We start from the raw sequence: 19,349 nt of genomic DNA on the forward strand, positions 1-19,349 counted from the left end.
TTTTTTTTTTTTTTTTTTTTTTTTTTTTTTTTTTTTTTTTTTGCATTTGATTCTCGAAATCCATTTGACGATTTCCACTTTCAATGGATGAAAGGAGAAAGAGAATAGAGTAATAGATCTTTCATTGCACACAGGGAATCACTTTAGTACTGTTTTGTTTCCATGACCGTTCATTTTTGAAAGAGAATCTCACTTTATCCCTCAAGAAAAAGCTGAATGTACATTGTTTTTGATCTTAGTAGTCTTTCATGACACTATACAAACGAGTTCCATTCTGTTCCATTTTCCTCGTGATAGCCACAGTTCACTCATTACCATTGAAACTATTTTGCTTCAAAAGGTCTTCACACAAAAACAAACCCCATGTTGGAAATTTATCAAACATGAAAACTTCATCTGGTCAATTAGTGACGCCTGCTTCCAAAGCGATTGCTTACTGTTCGGGCATAAGCCACCACGGCTTTAGCCCATTTTCTGATTGCATCCTTCAATTTCTCTGAATCCATCTCTTTCAAAGACTTTCCATATTCCATTGGTAGCTCTGGGGATGAAAAACAGAGATCGAAAGATCGCCTGCGCTTTCTGGCGGCATCATGCCTGCCAGGGCGTTTGGCCTCCTCAGCCTTTGTTAGAGAGAAAGACTTCTTCACAGACATGGTATGTTTTCTTGGCTGCTCGTCTTGCAGCTAAGGATTTGGCACAACCTTAGAGACAAGTCTGGTTTGGGGTCATACTTATATGTCGGAGATGGCAACTAGGACAAGCAACAGATGCTGCACAAATGCGTCTTGTAAAGGCACTTTCGTTGACTTGAAACATTCAAAATATGTTGTTTCTTTGTAAAGAAGCTTTGGGTTTGCAAAGCTTGTTGGTTTGTTCTAGTAATGTCAGCTCTGTTTTACTGTCTAGAAAATCATCACGGTCTGGTGAAGTGATATGAGAAGTTACTGTTACATCAACATTATTACCAAAATGATTGGTACTTGATCTTTCTGAGGCGACCAGGTGAACTTTGGAAATTCAATTCTGACCATTTCTATTGAAAAGAAGATCAATTTTGCGCTTGTGCCTTTTTCTTTGACTATTGAAAAGTCTTAATTCTAAAACTTATATTGTTATTTTTTTTACATTAATTTTCAACTCGTTATAAAAGGGCAAATATTAGATTAATTTGTTAAAGATAAGGTACTGATAATCAAATAATTTGTGAAATTTTTGAATGGCCTTCTTAGATACATATATATACACTTTAAAAGCATATATACGGTGTGAGACCACATCAATTAGGGAGGATAACGAGGATATGAAAACCTTTTCCTAACAAACGCTTTTTAAAAATGTTGAGAGGAAGCCCAAAAGGGAAAGACCAAAGAAAATGATATCTTCTAGTGGTGGGATCATTACAAATGGTATCCAAATATTAGGCGATGTGCCAGTGAGAAGATTGAGCCTCAAAGGGGGTGGACACGAGGCGGGGTGCCAACAAGCACGCTGAGTTCCAAAGAGGGGGTGGATTGTGAGGTCCCACATTGGTTGGGGAGGAGAATAAAACACCCTTTATAAGGGTGTGACAACCTCAAAGGGGGTGGACACAAATCAGTGTGCCAACAAGCACGCTAAATCCCGAAAGGGGTGGATTGTGAGATCCTACATTGGTTGGAGAAGAGAACGAAACACCCTTTATAAGGCTGTGCAAAACTTCTCCTTAACACACATTTTAAAAACCTTGAGGGAAAGCCGGAAAAGAAAAGCTATCTACTAGTGGTGGTGGGCTTAGTCGGGCTTAGTCTAGGCTCCAAAAACAATACCACACCCATCCATCTTTACCATATTATGGTAGGCCTCTGGTAATTCAAACAAGGATGGCAAATTTGAATGCAGATCACATTCCCTCCAAGAGCTCACGAGATAGCAGAGAATCATAAAATTGCAAGAAAAAATTAGTGACAATATTGTTTACAAGCATTACAATGGGAATGGAAGTTAGACTTGTAGGACCAAAAAAGAAACTAAGTAAATATGAGATGATTCCAATCACCATCTTTACAACTCTGCTACTAGTTTTACATATATACAGAGCTACCAGAAACCAGGCCTCCTACTCCTCTCCTCCTACCCCTTCCTCTCTACAATATCAAAATGTCAAACAAATTGTACACTTAATGTTGAATGCTGCTCTAAATGTCTAAATCAGCACAAAACAACACACCTAACACCTAATTCATGGGACGCCTGCCTTATGTTAAGGCATGGTGTGATGGTCGGGTTAAACCGCTCACTGCTTCATTTATCCGACTAAACACTACTTTAAGGGGGATGCAAGTGATGACATGGTCGTTAGACTTCTGTACCATACGTTTCAGCTGATTTTGGTGTCGATTACCTGTCAGCGAAGATAGTTTGCGGATCTTCTTACATAAATGCCCGGTTTTTTTCATTCTCGGCGATTTGCTGGGCGAGAAACCAGGTTGTGATGGTGACTGTTTTGACTGTTTCGATTGAGTTCTCACCGGTGCAGTGTGCTTGACTGTTGCATAACGGTGTTCGTCGCCTTCCGGTTCAGTATCTGCTTGGCTCAACAAGGAATCGCAGTACCCATCATCCACAATTTCAACTGTGAGAGGATGACCAACTATGGCTTTACCATTCAATTTGCTCATCAGAGAAACCAATGGAACATGCTGAGGCCTATAGCTAGCTTTCACCTCAAGCTCAACATCGTATAATACCGAATTAGCTCCGTAGTTTCTAACGTAAAATTCTGGCATCTGATATCGAGAATGAATCGTAAAGCGGGACTGGCGAAAAGGAAGCAGTTTTTGAGGTACCAGAGAGTCATCAAGTAATTGTTTCGCCTCGGTTTTCGGTTCACTCGTATGAGGTTTCCTGTAAGATATTTGTTTACCCCATTCACAGAGTCCATCCATCTGACTTTCAGCAAATTTCTTGGACTTAGCTAGTAGGCTACAATTACTTGCAGATGGGGATATACCAACGCCATTGATATCTACTTTACCTGCCAAGCAAGAACCAGATGCATCATCCATATCTAGGGAAATTTTTGAATCTTGTTTTCGGTAGTTGCTTAAATGCCTCGACTTCCTCTTTCCTTTTAACTGCCACCTCGAAGTACCTCTCTCGATCTTTTGGTTAGTATTATCGTTACGAGTCGCAACCGAAGTTGTGGAGTCGGGTTCCTTCGTTGCCTCATTTTCCAAAGACCCGGTTGGATTACTTTGATCGGACGGCTTTCCTAAAGAACCGACCGTCGACCTACCAGATGAAGAGGGATTTGTAGGAGAAAGACCTAACAGTTGGGGAACAAAAATCAGTACGATATCATCCGAAAGCAAACTAAAAACTTTTCAATCTATGCCACAGAAGAACAGCTTGATAGAAAGCAATTGGAAAAGGAACAGGTTTGTATAACAAGGTCAAGAGAACCAAAAAGGTTTGTATAAATGAATGTCGTAGTTGCAGATAAATAACAGGAAGCACGAAACAGGAGGCAAGAAGAATCCATATAACAGTCCAAGCCTTACCGCTAGCAGATATTGTCCTCTTTGGGTTTTCCCTTTCGAGCTTCTCCTTAAGGTTTTAAAACGCGTCCACAAGGGAGAGGTTTCCACACCCTTATAAGGAATGTTTCGTTCCCTTCTCCAACCGATGTGGGATCTCACAATCTACCCCCTTGGGGGCCCAGCATCCTTGCTGCACACCGCTCGATGTTTGGCTCTGATACCATTTGTAACAGCCCAAGCCCACCACTAGCAGATATTGTCCTCTTTGGGTTTTCCCTTTCAAGCTTCCCCTCAAGGTTTTAAAACGCGTCTATTAGGGAGAGGTTTCCACACCCTTATAAAGAATGTTTCGTTCCGTTCTCCAACCAATGTGTGATCTCACAATCTACTTCCCTTATGGGCCAACGTCCTTGCTAGCACACCGCACGGTGTTGGCTTTGATACCGTTTGTAACAACCCAAGTTCATCACTAGCAAATGTTGTCCTCTTTGGGTTTTCCCTTTCGAGCTTCCCCTCAAGGTTTTAAAACGCATCCACTAGGGAGAAGTTTCCACACTTTTATAAGGAATGTTTCGTTCCCTTCTCCAACTGATATGTGATCTCACAATCCGATAAACAAAAATCAAGGCGGAGCAGAAATGTACATCAGCCAAAGACACTAATTTCATCAGTTAAACAACATAAAAGGAGAACCTACACATACTAGAGACAATGTATATCTTCAAAATTCATAATTTTACTTCAATCATACCGTCAACGTGCTTCTCCTCTGCAACAAACGGCACGTCAAATAGCTTGTCCAAAGAGTTATTCTCGGATATACTGGAGACTTCATTTTCCTTTGCCTTAGACATTTCAGAGGCAATTATCGATGCTTCATTGTCACAAGAAACTGCAGCGCCATTGCCATCTGAACTATTGATAGTTGCTAACGAACTACTTCTCTTTAACTCAGAATCTATTTCAGAAGTTTTACCATCAGATGTTCCCCATAGGGGTGAACTACATGTATTAGGAAGCTGATCGCAAATCACTGGAACCGATACCATTGCTGTGCTCTCCAAAACCTTCGTCAATGGCCGACGACGGTTTTTCTTTTTCAAGAATTCCTGTACAGTTGCTACTGGTGATCTCTTTCGTCTCAATGATGATGAATACATATGAATAATCTTCGGGGGATTTCGATTAGTTATACAATTCCCAGTATTCGCATCACAATGAGAAGTATCCTCTTGTTGAACTATTTCAGGCTGCTCTACAGCATGAGACTTCCCATTTGCCAATGAACCCATAACCAAATCTTCAAGTCCTCTCATACGCTTAACACCCTCCGTTCCATCGTCCTCCGAATCATTTGGTGTTCTCCTCCTATGTTCAGATAGCACCTTCGAGGCACTGGCGTGATTAAGTTCTTCCGAAGGGATATCTGAATGAGACATTTCAGGGGCAGAATCGGAGTTCACTTCAGAATTACTCTTTTTTGGACAAGCGTCTTCAGAATTACTAACGTCATCGGTCACGATAGCTTCTTCCTCTTCCTCTTCCTCTTCTTCTTCTTCGTTTTCTTCCTCTTCTTCTTCTTCTTCACAAGAATCAGATACAGGAGGAGATTCACTGGCTAAGACGTCACGCTCGCCATCTGATTCATTTTTCTGAGTCCTATAGCTGAAGTCCAACTGATCCTTGCCTAGAAGGGCACTCTCAAGCTCAAGAGCATGTAGAATCGCATCTTCTCTCCGGGCATATTTCACAGCCTTCTTACACGAGTTCGCTGCCGAAGCCTTTGCCTTCTCAATGCATTCATCGTATTCTCCACATCGGAATGCCTTCACCCTCTTAGATTTCTCAAGATTGTACCAGTCACTAAACCAACAAGAGTAAGAACATTGTCACAGAACAAAAAAATAACCTCCTACAGAAACGAAACAAGGCGCTAAAACTCGAAAACATAGAGAACAGGAAAAAACCAGTATAAAACGAAGAGGTCGACACAACTGCAAGGAAAAAACATGCTTTACGGAGACCAAATCAATAGCTATATGTCTCTAACAAGCATTTATGCTATCATTGTAAATAACCACAAATGTCAACGATGAACTTCAAAGAACAGCTAAGTAAGAACCACACAGATATTAAACATAATGCACAACCTTGCAGAACACGAAGGGTTAACCAGTAAACGCAATTACCAAATCAGTGAAGAACAGAACTTAAAATGAACAAATAACAAGAAGCAATTACATGCTTGCGTCTTCGCGACCAAGAAGTTTCACCGGCGTACCGGATCTCGGAGAAACCAAACAACTCTCCGACAATTCATCGAGGCCCAAAATCTTGCCTGGCCACCACGACCCATTTCGGCGGCGGACCCAAACCAACCCTCCAACCGATGAATCGATACCCTTGGCCTCGCTAGAACTCCCCATCTCCAAAACCCCCAGAACCCAAAAACCAGGGGAAAATTCCTCGAATGAACCCTTAGCTGTTCATCTTGAAGCCCAATCAACAGTAATTAAAACCGTCAAAAACCTCCCTCTCACCGAGAAATGCATACAACACTAACACAAAACAACCCCTGGCAGTAACGAGATTAAAGAGAAATGCATACTTGCATGCGCCAGATAGAAATAATCCGAAATTTAAGCTTCAAAGAAAAGGGTAGAGCAGTTGGAAGATGAGGATTAAAGGGTTTAAGGGAAAAACAAAGATCTACAACGAGCTCCAAAATTTAGGACTCTTTTTCAACATTACAACGAAATATTTCGGTGTTCTTTATATGATTTTTCTGTTGATATCATATGTTTATGGGGTTTTCTCTGAAGAAGCTTGTATGTGGTGTGAAGGGTGTCTAAGCCAGGCGTAAGAGAGATGGGAGCACGGATCAAAAACCAACCTTTTGGTGGGCGAAGAGAGGGGGTTTCTGTGAAGAGCGATAAAGAGTGGTGAGTAAATAATTCCTTTTTTTTTTTTTTTTTCTCTTTTAAATTCCTAATAAGAAAAGGGTTAAATAAAAACAAGGGCAACAAGGGTGTTTTTAGTTTATTTCCCCTCTTATTTTCCCTTTTTCTTCCGACCTTTTCCCCTCAGACACGAAACGATTCCCAATAATTTCCCTCTCAATCCATTATTTAGTTTTCTTTACCAAATCCTTCAGGGAAAGAGTTGAAGGGCTTCCTTATACTTGTGTGTTTGAGTAGTAATTTGTAGTTCTTCATTAGCACAGTGACAGTCATTGCATCATAGCGACGCCAGGAAGAGGAGTACGTCGAATCCAATTACAGCAGCCATGACTGGTGCGTAATTTTCCTTATCCGGTTACTTTCATTGAATTCACCTTAATGTTAAGGAAGTTTGGAAATCTTTTCTTCTCATCGATGTTTAAGTTTCGAGTTCTGGTAGTATTTTTCACTTGATCATATGAACATGTCTTATGGGTTTTAGCTATATTTACTCATCTGGCTAGTATTAGTATTCTGCTGTGTGGGTAAGTTAGTGATTTCCATTAGCTGCTGATGGCATGTTCTTCAAATTGTGAAAGTTCTTTGATGCTGGCTTCATGAACGAAGTTTCTTTTTCCTTTTGTTTTTTTTTGAACTTTTCTGTCATGGTCGATAGACTTAGTGGAATTGTCTTACGAAATGGGCTGTGGGCGAGAGAAGAAGTCTAGAAGTCACTATGATGATCACCAGCATAATGTGGGTGTGCTTGTATAACATACGATTCTCAATATGTCACGACTTGGTTTTCGAGGTTTTGAATCTCAAACCATAACGAAAAAGACAAGGAGAAGACAGATGGTAAATTTTGTGCGATTTGAAACAAACAACACCATAATAAAAGAAACAAATGAAATCTAATACAAACGGATGTTGTTCAAGTTTAATGTAAACAAGGAATGAGTTCAAGGTACTAAGTTCAAATAAATGCAAAAAGACTCAAAATACGTAGACAGAACTGACGCCCTAGGATGACTCCCTTTGTGATCGTGCTGCTCCCAAGCACTCCCTCACCTCAACTAGTGGTCAGCAGCCACTTGAAACAAAAAAAGAAAAGAAAAAAAAAAAGAAAAAAGAAGAATGGCGGAGTATAAAAATACTCAGTAAACAATCTACTTGTAGGCTCTCATCGTATCGTTATCCTAGTAGATTACCACGGGCTTTTCTCTAGGCTCTAGGAAGTTTGGTCATAATCTTTATAGTTATCTGAGCCTCTGGGGAGGCCTCGAAGTTTTGAGTGGTTCTCTTGTTTCATTCTTATCCTTTGGGGTTTGTGCAGGTTGAGCAACCTTTTTGTACTTAGACTGAGGTACCTTGTTTTGCCTAGGTAGTGAATGATTAGCATCCTAGGTTGAGGCTTTACCTAAATAAAATCTGGTAGGACAGTATGGCATCTACTAATGTGAACATCATTTGTGGAAGGTTAACTGACGGACTCTTCCACAAGGCCATAGAGTCATTCTAATTCTGGGGAAGCAACTTCCATGTGCTGGTCAGCTACTATGCCTACCTGTATGGTCCCTTGCCCCCTCTCTGGATGGGTTTACAACACTAAGGCTCTGTTCAGGAGACCCCTAGCCATTTCCTCATACGATAATGGCACCTAGTTGTCTCGACGCACTACCTGAACTGACCTAGGCCTATCTAGACGATACTGCTCCTATGGACCTATCGTTTGGCAGGGCGCTATTGGATCCAATGTAGATCGCTAATAACCCCATTGGGGTACTGGAGTGGTTAGGGTGACAGATACTTTGATGACACCGTTCACACTGCTAGTAGCTTGAAGAGCTACCTTAGTCATTCATGGTAGTCGAGGTTTACTAGGTTCTTAGAGCGTCTAGACAGCTTAAAACGTGAACTCCCTACTCCAAGACTCTCTGTACTAACTCCTTGAGTTTTCTTGGTTTGGGAGCACTAGGGTTTAGACCCTCAATTGCCGCTCACAATCCTAAAGTGCTTGGTTTATTGGAGGTGTCCTGTCCTAGGTCATCGTTTAACCAGCCTAACTTTAACGCCATAATCTTGACTCAATGCATGTAACTATGCTCTACATGGAGAACATTCAATCAATCACTTGAGACTATCCTACATTTTTATGCATGCTTGGTTAGGGAGATAATCCTAATAATCACCTAAAGCACGAAATATATTATCTAAACATTCTTGCAAGCTCAACGAGGAGCAAAAATCACAATAGCTCATCCTCCTTTCTTGCACAACGGAAAACACGAAAATGAGATACATCATAGAAATCTCATTATAGGGACATTTTCGTAATTTTTCATAACATACAATGTATTCTCATCCAAAATTGTCTTCATTAAGTCCTAATCATGCATATTCTAAACACATGAGGCGAGGTATGCTCGCATACTAACATGTCATAGTCATTCCTATAAGTGTTATTTGAGAAACTCCAAACGGCTACTTACATGGGTGAAGCGTGCCTTCTCGAGCTTGCTAGGAGCTTTGAATTTTCTTAGTTAGACAACGCAAGTTTGATCGCTTATGAACATACCTACCCATGAACCCTAAACCGTTCATGGACCTTAATTAAAATAAATCTACCAAGTGTCTTCTCTCCCAGCTTCCTTGTCATGGTTTGGCCAAATAATCTCCTAAAACAGAATGAACAATTTTCAGAAGTATTCCAACGTCTAAACGCTCGAATATACATAAAAATGATATTCTTGAACCCATAAATTATACATCCAATTCTTCCTCAAGGTGGTTCATAAGCCTAGAACTACAGAGAACATCATTTCGAGCAACTTCCATGAAGGATACTCTGCCAAAAAATGCTCCAAACATGCCGAATTCGAAAGTTGAAGATGGTTTTCCTACACTTTTTCTCCAAGAACTTCAACCTTCTCTCCTTTTTTTCCCTTTTTTTCTCTCTTTTCTTCCTTCCCTCTCAATTAAGTCTACATTAGGATAAATACATACCCCCTTAAATAGTGAGGGGCAGAAAAGACCGTTTTATCCCGTCGACCATTTTTTCTATTTTTTCACAACTTTCTTTAAATTTTTCTCGAGTTGCCGAGATTTTTATAAGCATTTTTCTCTCCTACCTTATCTCAAATTTCATACCTGTTGAGCTCGAGTATTACACAGTATCTACTGAATTGATATGTGTGTGCGCGCATGCTTATATAGTGGATTATATTTCGTCGGAATTTTTCATTGTGTCCCCCATTAAGTTCATCTATTTGCCTTCTATTCGGCTTGTAGACTATGCACAGGAGCAGGAGATGGAAATTGACGCATTGGAAGCTATACTTATGGATGAGTTCAAAGGTTTGTGGCACATTTTTCTTTTAAACTTCAAAGCTTTTTGCTACCTTTTCTTCCTTCTAACATGTCAGATACCCTTTTTTTATCTGTATTCCATATCAGAAATTCACTCAAGTGAGAGTGGCCTTTAACACTTCTGGTAGATGCTTTCTGATAACACTATCTCCACAGGTACGAGGTCTCTTTTTTCCACCTGTTCTACTTTGGTGCATGGTAAGCATCCTACTAAGTACTTATGGAAAGTGGATTCAGTTTAAGATTTAATTCAAACTCGAACCTTTGAAATGAGCGTTTTGAATTCCTTGAAGCAGTTCTTACAGCAAAATTTTAAATATTATGGTGAATCTCTTATAATGGCCCTTCCGAATTAAGCCTTGACCTTGCTCGTGTGGTATTGTCAAACAAAGCAAACTCACTGACTTGGCTCCCCAGTGCTAACGGGGTCTTTTCTACAAAATCCTTGATGATGGAAATGAGGGAAAAAGTAGAACCAATAAATCTCACGCTAGCAAAGACAATATGGAAAGGACATCAGCCTAAAAAGGTGAAGTTCTTCCTTTGGGAAATAGCGCATAAAGCCATTAACACAAGTGAAAATCTTCAAAAAAAGAATGTCTTGCATCACTCTTTCTCCAAATTGGTGTCCATTATGCAAGAAAGAAAACGAATCACAAAGCCACTTGTTTGTGCAATGCACATACGCTCAAAATTTCTGGACAACGATCCTCAATATATTCAGATGGCATCTCACATTTCCTAGGGAGGTAAAGTAATTTTTGGATATGTCCTTAACGTACCACCCTTTCAAGAATGCAAAAGCCCTATTATGAAAAAACCTCATCGTGTCTTTCTTTTGGAATATGTGGAAAGAAAGAAATCAAAGAATATTTGTAGAAAAGACACAGACCTACACGAAACTTTTCGACAATGTTGTTTACCAAGCTATATCTTGGTATAAACTGTCTAATATTTTTACTGCCTATTGTTATACCTCCCTCGTTGCAAATTGGGAAGGTCTTACGTTTGTTACCTTTGTCTTTTTTAATAGGAGGATGAGACAGATGAATCAACACCTATGCCAGGTTATTCTTACCTAACCTTCCTTGCTATTAGATACGCCTAGAGGAGGTTAATTATTTTCTTACTGTTCTAACTATTTTCTTCTGTGCAGTTCAGCTGGGTTTGATTTTCTCGCATACAGAGAAATATCCTGATGAACCTCCACTTTTGAATGTGAAAAGGTTGTATAATTATACTATGCATGTAAATAATTTAAAATAAACAGAAAATTTTCATCTAAGTTGCCTAGTTAGCTCATGAATCTTGATTTCATAACTCATTCAGATGTCATTTAAGTTATTTGGTTTAAAAAATACTTTCTTCTTTAGTATAAATAGCGCACGTTTCTCAAAATCCTCCACTACATGACTTACCGACTAAGTCACGGGAAGTTATATATATATAACATATACTAGAATATGGTTAGCTTTTTACTCGTACTGATGGCTTTATTGCTTTTTTGGTCAGTATTAGAGGAATCCCGGTAGAAGACCTAAAGATTTTGAGAGAAAAGCTTCAGCAAGAGGTATTCTTTCCTTTTTTTCAATGAAAGTTTGTCTATTTAGTATACTTAACAAAAATTCAATATGTTTCTAACAAATATCGGATTTACATTGATCAGACACAACTAGTGTTCAACACATATCTAATATGCTAACAAGAGTGTTAGAGTATCCAAGTGTCTAACACGTGTCGAACATGGCACGTTAAATTTTCTGGCAATGTAGCATAAAACAGCAAGTTCCTAACAGCCCCCCCACCCACCCAAATTGTGTTTCTCATGGTTCATAACCTAACTATTCGGATGATGCGAAACATTGGTATATATTTATTTGATAATGTGTTAGATCTGACATTTACATGTAGTATGTTTGAACAGGCATCTGAAAATCTTGGTATGGCTATGGTCTACACACTTGTGACACCATCTAAAGAGTGGCTATCTGAGCGATTTGGTCAAGAAAGTAGCCTCGAGATTGCTGAAGCAGAATAAAGGGCGAAAGAAGATGTACGAATCTCTAAATAAACAAAATTCTTACTTGAATGAATGCATTTACATTCTTCTTCTCTGAACTCTCAGATCATTGTACCACATGGAGAGCCTGTCACCCTTGACACGTTTTAGCATGGAGGGAAAGATTCGAAGCAGAGATGGCGCTGGAACGAGCCAAGTAATTGATTTATTTCACTCCCCCTCCCCCCAAAAATATATATATATATATATAGACTGGATGTTAGACCAAAATGTTCTTCGTTGACCATATTGATCCAACCTGGAAATATTAGCTAATGACTAACACATACATTTTAACAGCTCTGTTGGATGTTTTGATCAATAAAAATGGGATGTCTTTTGGAATTCTGTGGGGAACTTGGGTACTAGATATGTGAGATCCCACATCGACTTGGGTTGGGAGGAGAATGAAGCATTTGTTATAAGGGTGTGGAAACCTCTCTCTAGTAGACGCGTTTTAAAAACTTTGAGGGGAAGTCTGGAAGGGAACAAAGAGGACAATATCTGTTAGTGGTGGGCTTGGGCTGTTACAAATGGTATCATAGCCATACATCGAGCGATGTGCTAGCGAAAAGGTTGAGCCCCGAAGGGGAGTGGACATGAGGCGGTGTGCCAGCAGGGATGCTAAGCCCTAAAGGGGGTAGATTGGGAGTCCCACATCGTTGAAGAAGGGAACGAGTGCCGTCAAAGGGGTGGATTGTGAGATCCCACATCGGTTGGAGAGGGGAACCAAGCATTCTTAGGGTGTAGAAACCTTTCCCTAGTAGACGCGTTTTAAAAACCTTGAGGGGAAGCCTAGAAGGGAAAGGCCCAAAAATGACAATATCTGCTAGCGGTGGGCTTAGGCTGTTACAAATGGTATCAAAGTCAGTCATCGGGCGATGTGTCAGCGAGGACGTTGGCCCCCAAGGGGGGGTGGATTGTGAGATCCCACATCGGTTAGAGAGGGGAACGAAGCATTTCTTATAAGGGTGTGAAAACTTCTCCCTAGTAGACACATTTTAAAAACTTTGGAGGAAAGTCCAAAGAGGACAATATTTGCTAGCAGTGGGCTAAGGTTGTTACAAATGGTATCAAAGCCAGTCATCGGGCGGTGTGTCAGTGAGAATGTTGGCCTCCAAGAGGGGTGGATTGTGAGATCCCACATTAGTCAGAGAGGGAAACAAAGCATTCCTTATAAGGGTGTGGAAACCTCTCCCTAGCATACGCGTTTTAAAAACCTTGAGGAGAAACTCGAAAGAGAAAGCCTAAAAAAGACAATATTTGCTAGTAGTGGGTTTAGGCTTGGGCTGTTACAAGTTCAGACTTACGGGAGGGTGCATCTTTATGTCTGTCTCCGGGTGGCTAATACCAAGGACTTTAAACATTCCCTTCTTTGGTACCATGTCATTTGATGAATATATTTGTATGATATGTTATCTCTGTTGATAAATAAATGTGATCTATTTCCAGAATAATGCCGGAATCAGCTCTTACTGCACCTAAGGAAAAGAAACTTACTGGCAGGCAGTGGTTTGAGAGTGGAAGAGCTTCTACGGTAGTTTTTCTTATTAACCACCGATGTCGTTGCTAGGACAAAAATATCGAACAATTGTCTTTTCCACGCCACTACACAGTCGATACAATGTCGAAACTCCGGTTAACGGGAGCTTTTGCTTCATTCAACTTCATATCATGCTCTCTTTTTCTTCACAGAAAGGTGCAGCCCCAGTTACTGAAGGATCCGACGAAGAAGATGATGAAGATATCGACTTTGACGAGGATGATTTCGAAGGTACTCGCCCCTCTCGTTCATCCAATCATCATGTATCAATCATCAATAATCATCCCTTTGCATTGCTTGAATGGCAGATGATGAGGAAGACATGCTCGAGCACTTTCTTGCTGAGAAATCAGAGTCATCCGCTCACTCATCCAGAAGGCCTTAGTTATATATATATCAGTTCATTTGGTTCATCACAAGAATGGGTATCAAATTTTGGCTCGTAGTCTTGGTTTATTCAACTTTTTGTTATATTGGGCTGTGTTCAAATGATATCAATGATGATCTTGGATCTTGTTTTGGTTAGAAAGAACAGCTAGTGGAGGTAGCCATTTCATATGTTTGTGGTACATTTACCATTTAATGAAAGATTCTTATTCAAAACATAAAAACATAACATAGCCAAGCATCTTTTTTCGGAAAGGTTACAACTAGTAGGACTTGGACCATTCGGCTATCGGTACCAGCCTGTCCAAAATATAACCGTTGTGAATACTCATTTGAAATCTGACTTAGATAGCCTCCATAGCCTCATAGAAGATCATAAAAAGGCCTTAAATATTGTATTGTATTGTATTTATAATGCTTGAAAATGGTTTAATCTAATAACGAGATAATTCAATGAATGAGGTATCTATATTATCATCGAGAGATATGGTTTGATACCCATTTACTAAGTATCTTATTATGGACCATTTAATGGTACCAATTTATTTTCTAAATTTTTTTTAAGTAAATATTAACTAGGTTAGCTAAACGGGGACAAAAATATTGTTAGAACTAAACAGGGACGAGAATTCTGTCCCTGTCCCATCACTATATATATTTAGTTGAACCATATTGAAATTTAAGTTAAACATTATATCATATTTTTATTTATAAAATATTATTAGATGTATTAGGATGAAAATTATATTAAAAAATAAAAATTATATCTGAAAAAAAAATTAAAATTAGAAGTTCTAAAATATATATAAAAAAAATGGGAAAAGATAAAAGATTTTTTATGAAGATATAAACACTTTTTAAAATTTGAAAATTTGTTAAGTAAATATTTTATTTTAATTTAATCTCTTAAATCTAATCGGTAGATTGAGGTGTTTGATAAGAAGAACATGTGAACCTATCTATATATATATATATAAGAAAGGGAGATGTTTGGCAACGATTGAAATACTTTGTTGAATCAGCAAGGAATTCAGAGGTCCGCTTTACCGCCTCTCCAAGACAACTCTTCTTCAACCTCTGTTCGCGCATTCTTCTACCTCTGTCGGAGCCCTCCTCTAATCATGATTAAAGGTTCGAACATTTCACTTCTTCTTCTACTTCTTCTCTTTTACTTGCTTTCATTCCCTCTCTTCAACCACCCCAGATTTGCCGATCCTTTCGGCGCCAATGATCTGGGTCAATTTCAATTTCAATTTCCATCATGAGGGGCTTTGTCAATTCGTTTGTCCTCGTACTGATTGTCATTGCCTCACCATTGCTTCTTATTTGAGATCATCCCTCTTACATCACATGTATCAATGGCCAGGATTGTTGTTATTGATGTACGTTTTTTTTTTTTTTTAATCTGGGTGTTTGGATGTAGTGCGTGGTTATGATTAAACGAATTGATACGCTTTCGCTGTTGCTCATGTCATGGAAAGCAATTATGATTTTGAACTTCTTGAACTGTCAAAAATCGAATGTTAACTTAAGCTTGGCTGAAGAACAGATTAGAAGCTGTAGAATTCATATTAACTTAATCTTAATCATACCCTTCTGCTGGAATTCCTTTCTTTTCTGAAAAATGGATATTGGTATTTTGTAGTGAGCGTTAAGTGGCAAAAAGAGCTGTTCCAAGATGTGGAAATCGACACCAGTCTGCCCCCATATGTTTTCAAGGGCCAGTTGTTTGAACTCACAGGAGTACCTCCTGAAAGGCAGAAGATTATGGTTAAGGGTGGTATACTAAAGGTTACTTAACATCTCTCTATGTTTCTTAATGATAGTGTTGTTGTTGTTGAACCTTCATTCCCATTCATTTGCCAACAATATCATTGACACCTCTCTTATTTCTGATTGAATTTTCGAGACTTTCCATAGTGATTGGTAACATTTGATCCTTATATTTTCTTACCGAGCAGGACGATGCAGATTGGTCAACTGTAGGAGTAAAAAAGGTAGCCTAATGACTGTTGTTATACAACTTTCTGAAAGATTTTTGTGGTTCCGTTTGTTCCTCCGTTTACATACAAATTCTTTTGTAGGGTCAAAAATTAATGATGATGGGCACAGCAGACGAGATTGTTAAAGCCCCAGAGAAGGGCCCTGTCTTTATAGAAGATCTTCCTGAAGAGGAACAAGTTATTGCAGTGGTAAGGTCTTTGTTATGTTCTGTAAGTGTTAGAAATTCGTTTTAAAATTTTTTTTGTCATAGAATGACAGCCATATCTCCATCTGAGAGTGTTATAATTAGGTTGATCATTGTAGAGGATAACTGGAAATTTTATTTTAGGTAAGTTTGTTTACAAAGATGGACTGTTAATATGGTGTACTAAGTATGCACCTTTTACTTTTGATGCTATTTTTTACCTAAGGTCATGTTTGTCTTATGCCATGATTCATCATATTTTTTGGTCCATTCTTATAATTCATATCTACCATTGCGGCCTGACCTGTTGCCACTGATTATCATTTTACTTATGTTTTTCGATCATAATGGAACCATGAGATTTAAATATATGCAAGTAATGGGTATGAAGGAACTAAGAGCTCAAGGAATAAAAGAACTCTATAAATCACGCAAAAGAATTGAACAGAACTCCTAAAGTAAAGCCTTCAATTGTAACAATACATAATGAGTATTATGAATATTGGCAGAATAAGAAACCTATAATGAAACCACTGTATAGAACTCTATTTCTTCTTCATCCAGCATAGTAAGGAAGACTATAGAAACAAATTTTGCGTAGGTAAAATTGTGTAAATGAGGAAAACAATTACAACTGTGAACATAGTGGATAGGGAGGTTTTATGCTTCCTGTTAAGTCACGGTGCAAGTCCTCCTTGTTGCATCTTAAGAGTGTAAACAAGGAAACGTAACCGAGAAAAAATGGTCCTAAGTTCTCCCAGCATGTATTTTCCCAGCATCAAATGACTACCATAAGAAACTAAGAAAAACAGTAGTGAGGCCTGTGGTTTATGACTTCAAGGGTAACATTGGGTGCTTGCTCACAACCACAATAGTGTGCCAATCTTACAAACGATGCACAAAGGTATCCACAAAAAGCTTGTGCTATCCAGGGTCTTAGATAAAACTCACCTTAATCAAATATAGATGAGGTTGCCTCTACCCCATACCATAGCTCACAAGCCTTAGGCACAGTATGTCACTTATGCAAAAATATTTCTAATTTGTTCATCTTTTCATTCTGATTTTGTTGTGTATCTTCCTCTTGTTTCTTCATATTCTTCTGAACTAATTTTCTGTTTGTATAGAATAGTTCTTTGTTTTATTGGACACTTCGATGCTGATCTGTTTCTTATGATTCATGATTTTCATCCAAAATTTTGTTGTTTCAGGGCCACAGTGCTGGTTTGTTTAATTTGGGAAACACATGTTACATGAATTCAACTTTACAGTGTTTGCATTCTGTTCCTGAGCTTAAGTCAGCTTTGATTAAGTGAGTTCTTCCACCTGCTTTCTTCATTAATCTTCCTGCAGCAACAAATATAATTGTTGGCTTGGATTAGGTACTCTAATGCTGGGCGTAGTGATGTTGATCAAACTTCACACATGTTAACTGTTGCTACCCGGGATTTATTCAGCGAGCTTGATAAAAGTGTCAAGGCAGTGGCACCTATGCAGTTCTGGATGGTTAGTGGCTTTCATAAAAAATTTAAAATTTGTCAGTTTAAGCATTTTTTTCCTTTCATATGTTGGGGTGTCAAAATAGTATGCCTAATTCTTTCAATGGTCATTTATCTGTAATTATGTTGTTTTTTTAGTAAAAGAAATGAGATAACTACTAAAAACCAAAAGGGTAAAAACAACCCAAAGGCCAGTCTATTTTCATTAGAATTCAACTTATCCTTGAAGAGTCAATCATTTCTTCCCTTCCTAAGGAGCCGCAAAACTGCTCTGGAAGTTTGATTCCAAAGTGTTCTTGCTCTGTCTTTCATACACAACCCTGAAAGGGTCTTGCTTGGGGAGCTATTTCTTTATGATTATCTTTATCTATATTTGCTCATTGAATGATACTAATTTTTGAAGGCACTTACTAGGCCAATCTGGCAATCTTCTCAAGGTTGATGTACACCAGATAATAACATTGACATTCCGTTCTTCGTTGGATTCAGATGTTCACTTTACAAAATAAATTTACATCTCTTCAATTTGATTTCATTATATATAATCATAAAATATTGGAGTTTAGTTGTAATTAACTTAGAATTATATTTCCTAATAACTTACTTTTGGAATTATTTTGTCATCACGGTTGTTTATGCATGAGTAGGAAATAACTGTTTATTGTCCCATGTTTCCAGGTGCTGCGGAAAAAATATCCTCAATTTGGCCAGCTGCAGAATAGTACATTCATGCAACAAGTATCTGATATTTTGAACTTTTTTATTGCACTCTACGAAATCTTTATATTTATATATTAATTGAAGCTTGATTTTTAACAGGACGCTGAAGAATGTTGGACACAACTTCTATACACTCTATCTCAGTCCCTTAGGTCAGCAGGTTCCAGGTAATAGCATCTTATAGCATCTTATGTTTTAGTGATTTTCTGTAATTTCATTTGGCTACGCATAATGTATGCATAAACATTTTTCTGATCCATATTTCCATATTCCTCTTGAACTCGATACTTCTTGAACCATGGTTAGATTAGTTTACGTGCTATTTTCATGCCATGCTGAGAAATTTTTCAATGTGTTTGCTATCCTGTCTCTGTTTTTGCATTCTTTTATTGTTGTTTCATCTTTCATGGAAGAAATGTGTAGTTTAATAAGAAAATTTTGCCATCTTTACTTGCAGTGAAAACCCCGATGCTGTGAAGGACCTATTTGGCATTGATCTTGTTAGCAGGTAAGGCATCTGCTAGCTATTTAATAAATCGAAATCAATTCCATAAAGTGGCGGTTTTGGAGTTCACATTAATCATTATTTATCTTCCTTTCCTATTCTCCTCTGCATCTATTCAATGACCTTGATAATATTCATGAGCTTATGTTTGTTTAATCACAAGTGGAAATGTGTTAAGATGTCCCTCAGCATGTAGTCAGTATATTATTGACAAGAAGCACCAGTTTGTTATCACTATCTTGTTTTGTGGCTTACCTTGTAGCAAAAGCCATATTTCATGACAATCTCCTCACCACACACACACACACACACACACACAATATTGCCTTTGAATTTTGTGGCGGTTCTTGCCTGATGCTACCGATAGCGTTATGACCATTCCCATTGCCGTTAACTTGCAGCATTATTGAGAATGTTGTATTCACATGTAATAGTTTTTCGATTGGTCCTACTTGGAAAAATATTTTTGTAACTACTATATTTTTTATGTTGTTACTAATTGGGGAGCCTTTCGTTATCTCAATGAGCTTTACTCGTGGATTCCCTCATATCCTCTTTCAAGTCTGTATTTTTCTGATTGATGTAACTTTTCTGTCTCTTCCCCCCCCCCCCCCCCCCC

General features: G+C 38.5%; 3 protein-coding genes and 1 pseudogene across 7 annotated transcripts in view; 3 read left to right on the plus strand and 1 right to left on the minus strand.

Annotated features, from left to right (window-relative positions):
* Positions 1 to 991, plus strand: part of LOC111456615 (anoctamin-like protein At1g73020) — an 8,005-nt gene extending 7,014 nt beyond the window's left edge. The window contains exon 17 of one of the 3 annotated variants that reach the window (XM_023098573.1): positions 341 to 991. The gene's annotated coding sequence lies outside the window, so the exon portion shown is untranslated. Of the gene's footprint in view, positions 1 to 337 lie in introns of all 3 variants that reach the window. The other 2 variants (XM_023098574.1, XM_023098575.1) reach the window with 2 other exon arrangements.
* Positions 992 to 1,927: 936 nt separating this feature from the next.
* Positions 1,928 to 6,035, minus strand: LOC111456024 (uncharacterized protein At1g51745-like). Its single transcript, XM_023097723.1, has 3 exons — positions 5,763 to 6,035; positions 4,273 to 5,384; positions 1,928 to 3,307 (listed from the first exon to the last, which is right to left on the minus strand). Exons 1-3 carry the CDS (start codon positions 5,945 to 5,947, stop codon positions 2,238 to 2,240), a joined length of 2,367 nt encoding a protein of 788 aa, XP_022953491.1. The 5' UTR covers positions 5,948 to 6,035; the 3' UTR covers positions 1,928 to 2,237.
* Positions 6,036 to 6,356: 321 nt separating this feature from the next.
* On the plus strand, positions 6,357 to 14,034 carry LOC111456027 (annotated as a pseudogene).
* A 760-nt stretch (positions 14,035 to 14,794) lies between these two features.
* Positions 14,795 to 19,349, plus strand: part of LOC111456025 (ubiquitin carboxyl-terminal hydrolase 6-like) — an 8,756-nt gene continuing 4,201 nt past the window's right edge. For 2 of the 3 annotated variants that reach the window (XM_023097724.1, XM_023097725.1), the window contains exons 1-9: positions 14,795 to 14,949; positions 15,464 to 15,609; positions 15,780 to 15,815; positions 15,903 to 16,010; positions 17,218 to 17,318; positions 17,389 to 17,512; positions 18,184 to 18,243; positions 18,325 to 18,392; positions 18,683 to 18,733. In XM_023097724.1, the coding sequence (XP_022953492.1) occupies positions 14,940 to 14,949; positions 15,464 to 15,609; positions 15,780 to 15,815; positions 15,903 to 16,010; positions 17,218 to 17,318; positions 17,389 to 17,512; positions 18,184 to 18,243; positions 18,325 to 18,392; positions 18,683 to 18,733 (704 nt within the window). In that variant the 5' untranslated portion in view covers positions 14,795 to 14,939. Of the gene's footprint in view, positions 14,950 to 15,013; positions 15,201 to 15,463; positions 15,610 to 15,779; positions 15,816 to 15,902; positions 16,011 to 17,217; positions 17,319 to 17,388; positions 17,513 to 18,183; positions 18,244 to 18,324; positions 18,393 to 18,682; positions 18,734 to 19,349 lie in introns of those variants that run through there. The other variant, XM_023097726.1, reaches the window with a different exon arrangement.

This window comes from Cucurbita moschata, unplaced genomic scaffold (assembly GCF_002738365.1).
Source record: "Cucurbita moschata cultivar Rifu unplaced genomic scaffold, Cmos_1.0 Cmo_Scf00018, whole genome shotgun sequence".
NCBI lineage: Eukaryota > Viridiplantae > Streptophyta > Magnoliopsida > Cucurbitales > Cucurbitaceae > Cucurbita > Cucurbita moschata.

Coding starts and splice junctions, on each gene's coding strand:
- LOC111456024 (XM_023097723.1), bottom strand. CDS start 5,947: ATGGGGAGTTCTAGCGAGGCCAAGGGTATCGATTCATCGGTTGGAGGG. Junction 5,385..5,762: donor GGTCGCGAAGACGCAAGCAT/GTAATTGCTTCT, acceptor TTGTTGGTTTAG/TGACTGGTACAATCTTGAGA. Junction 3,308..4,272: donor AGAGGAGAAGCACGTTGACG/GTATGATTGAAG, acceptor CCCAACTGTTAG/GTCTTTCTCCTACAAATCCC.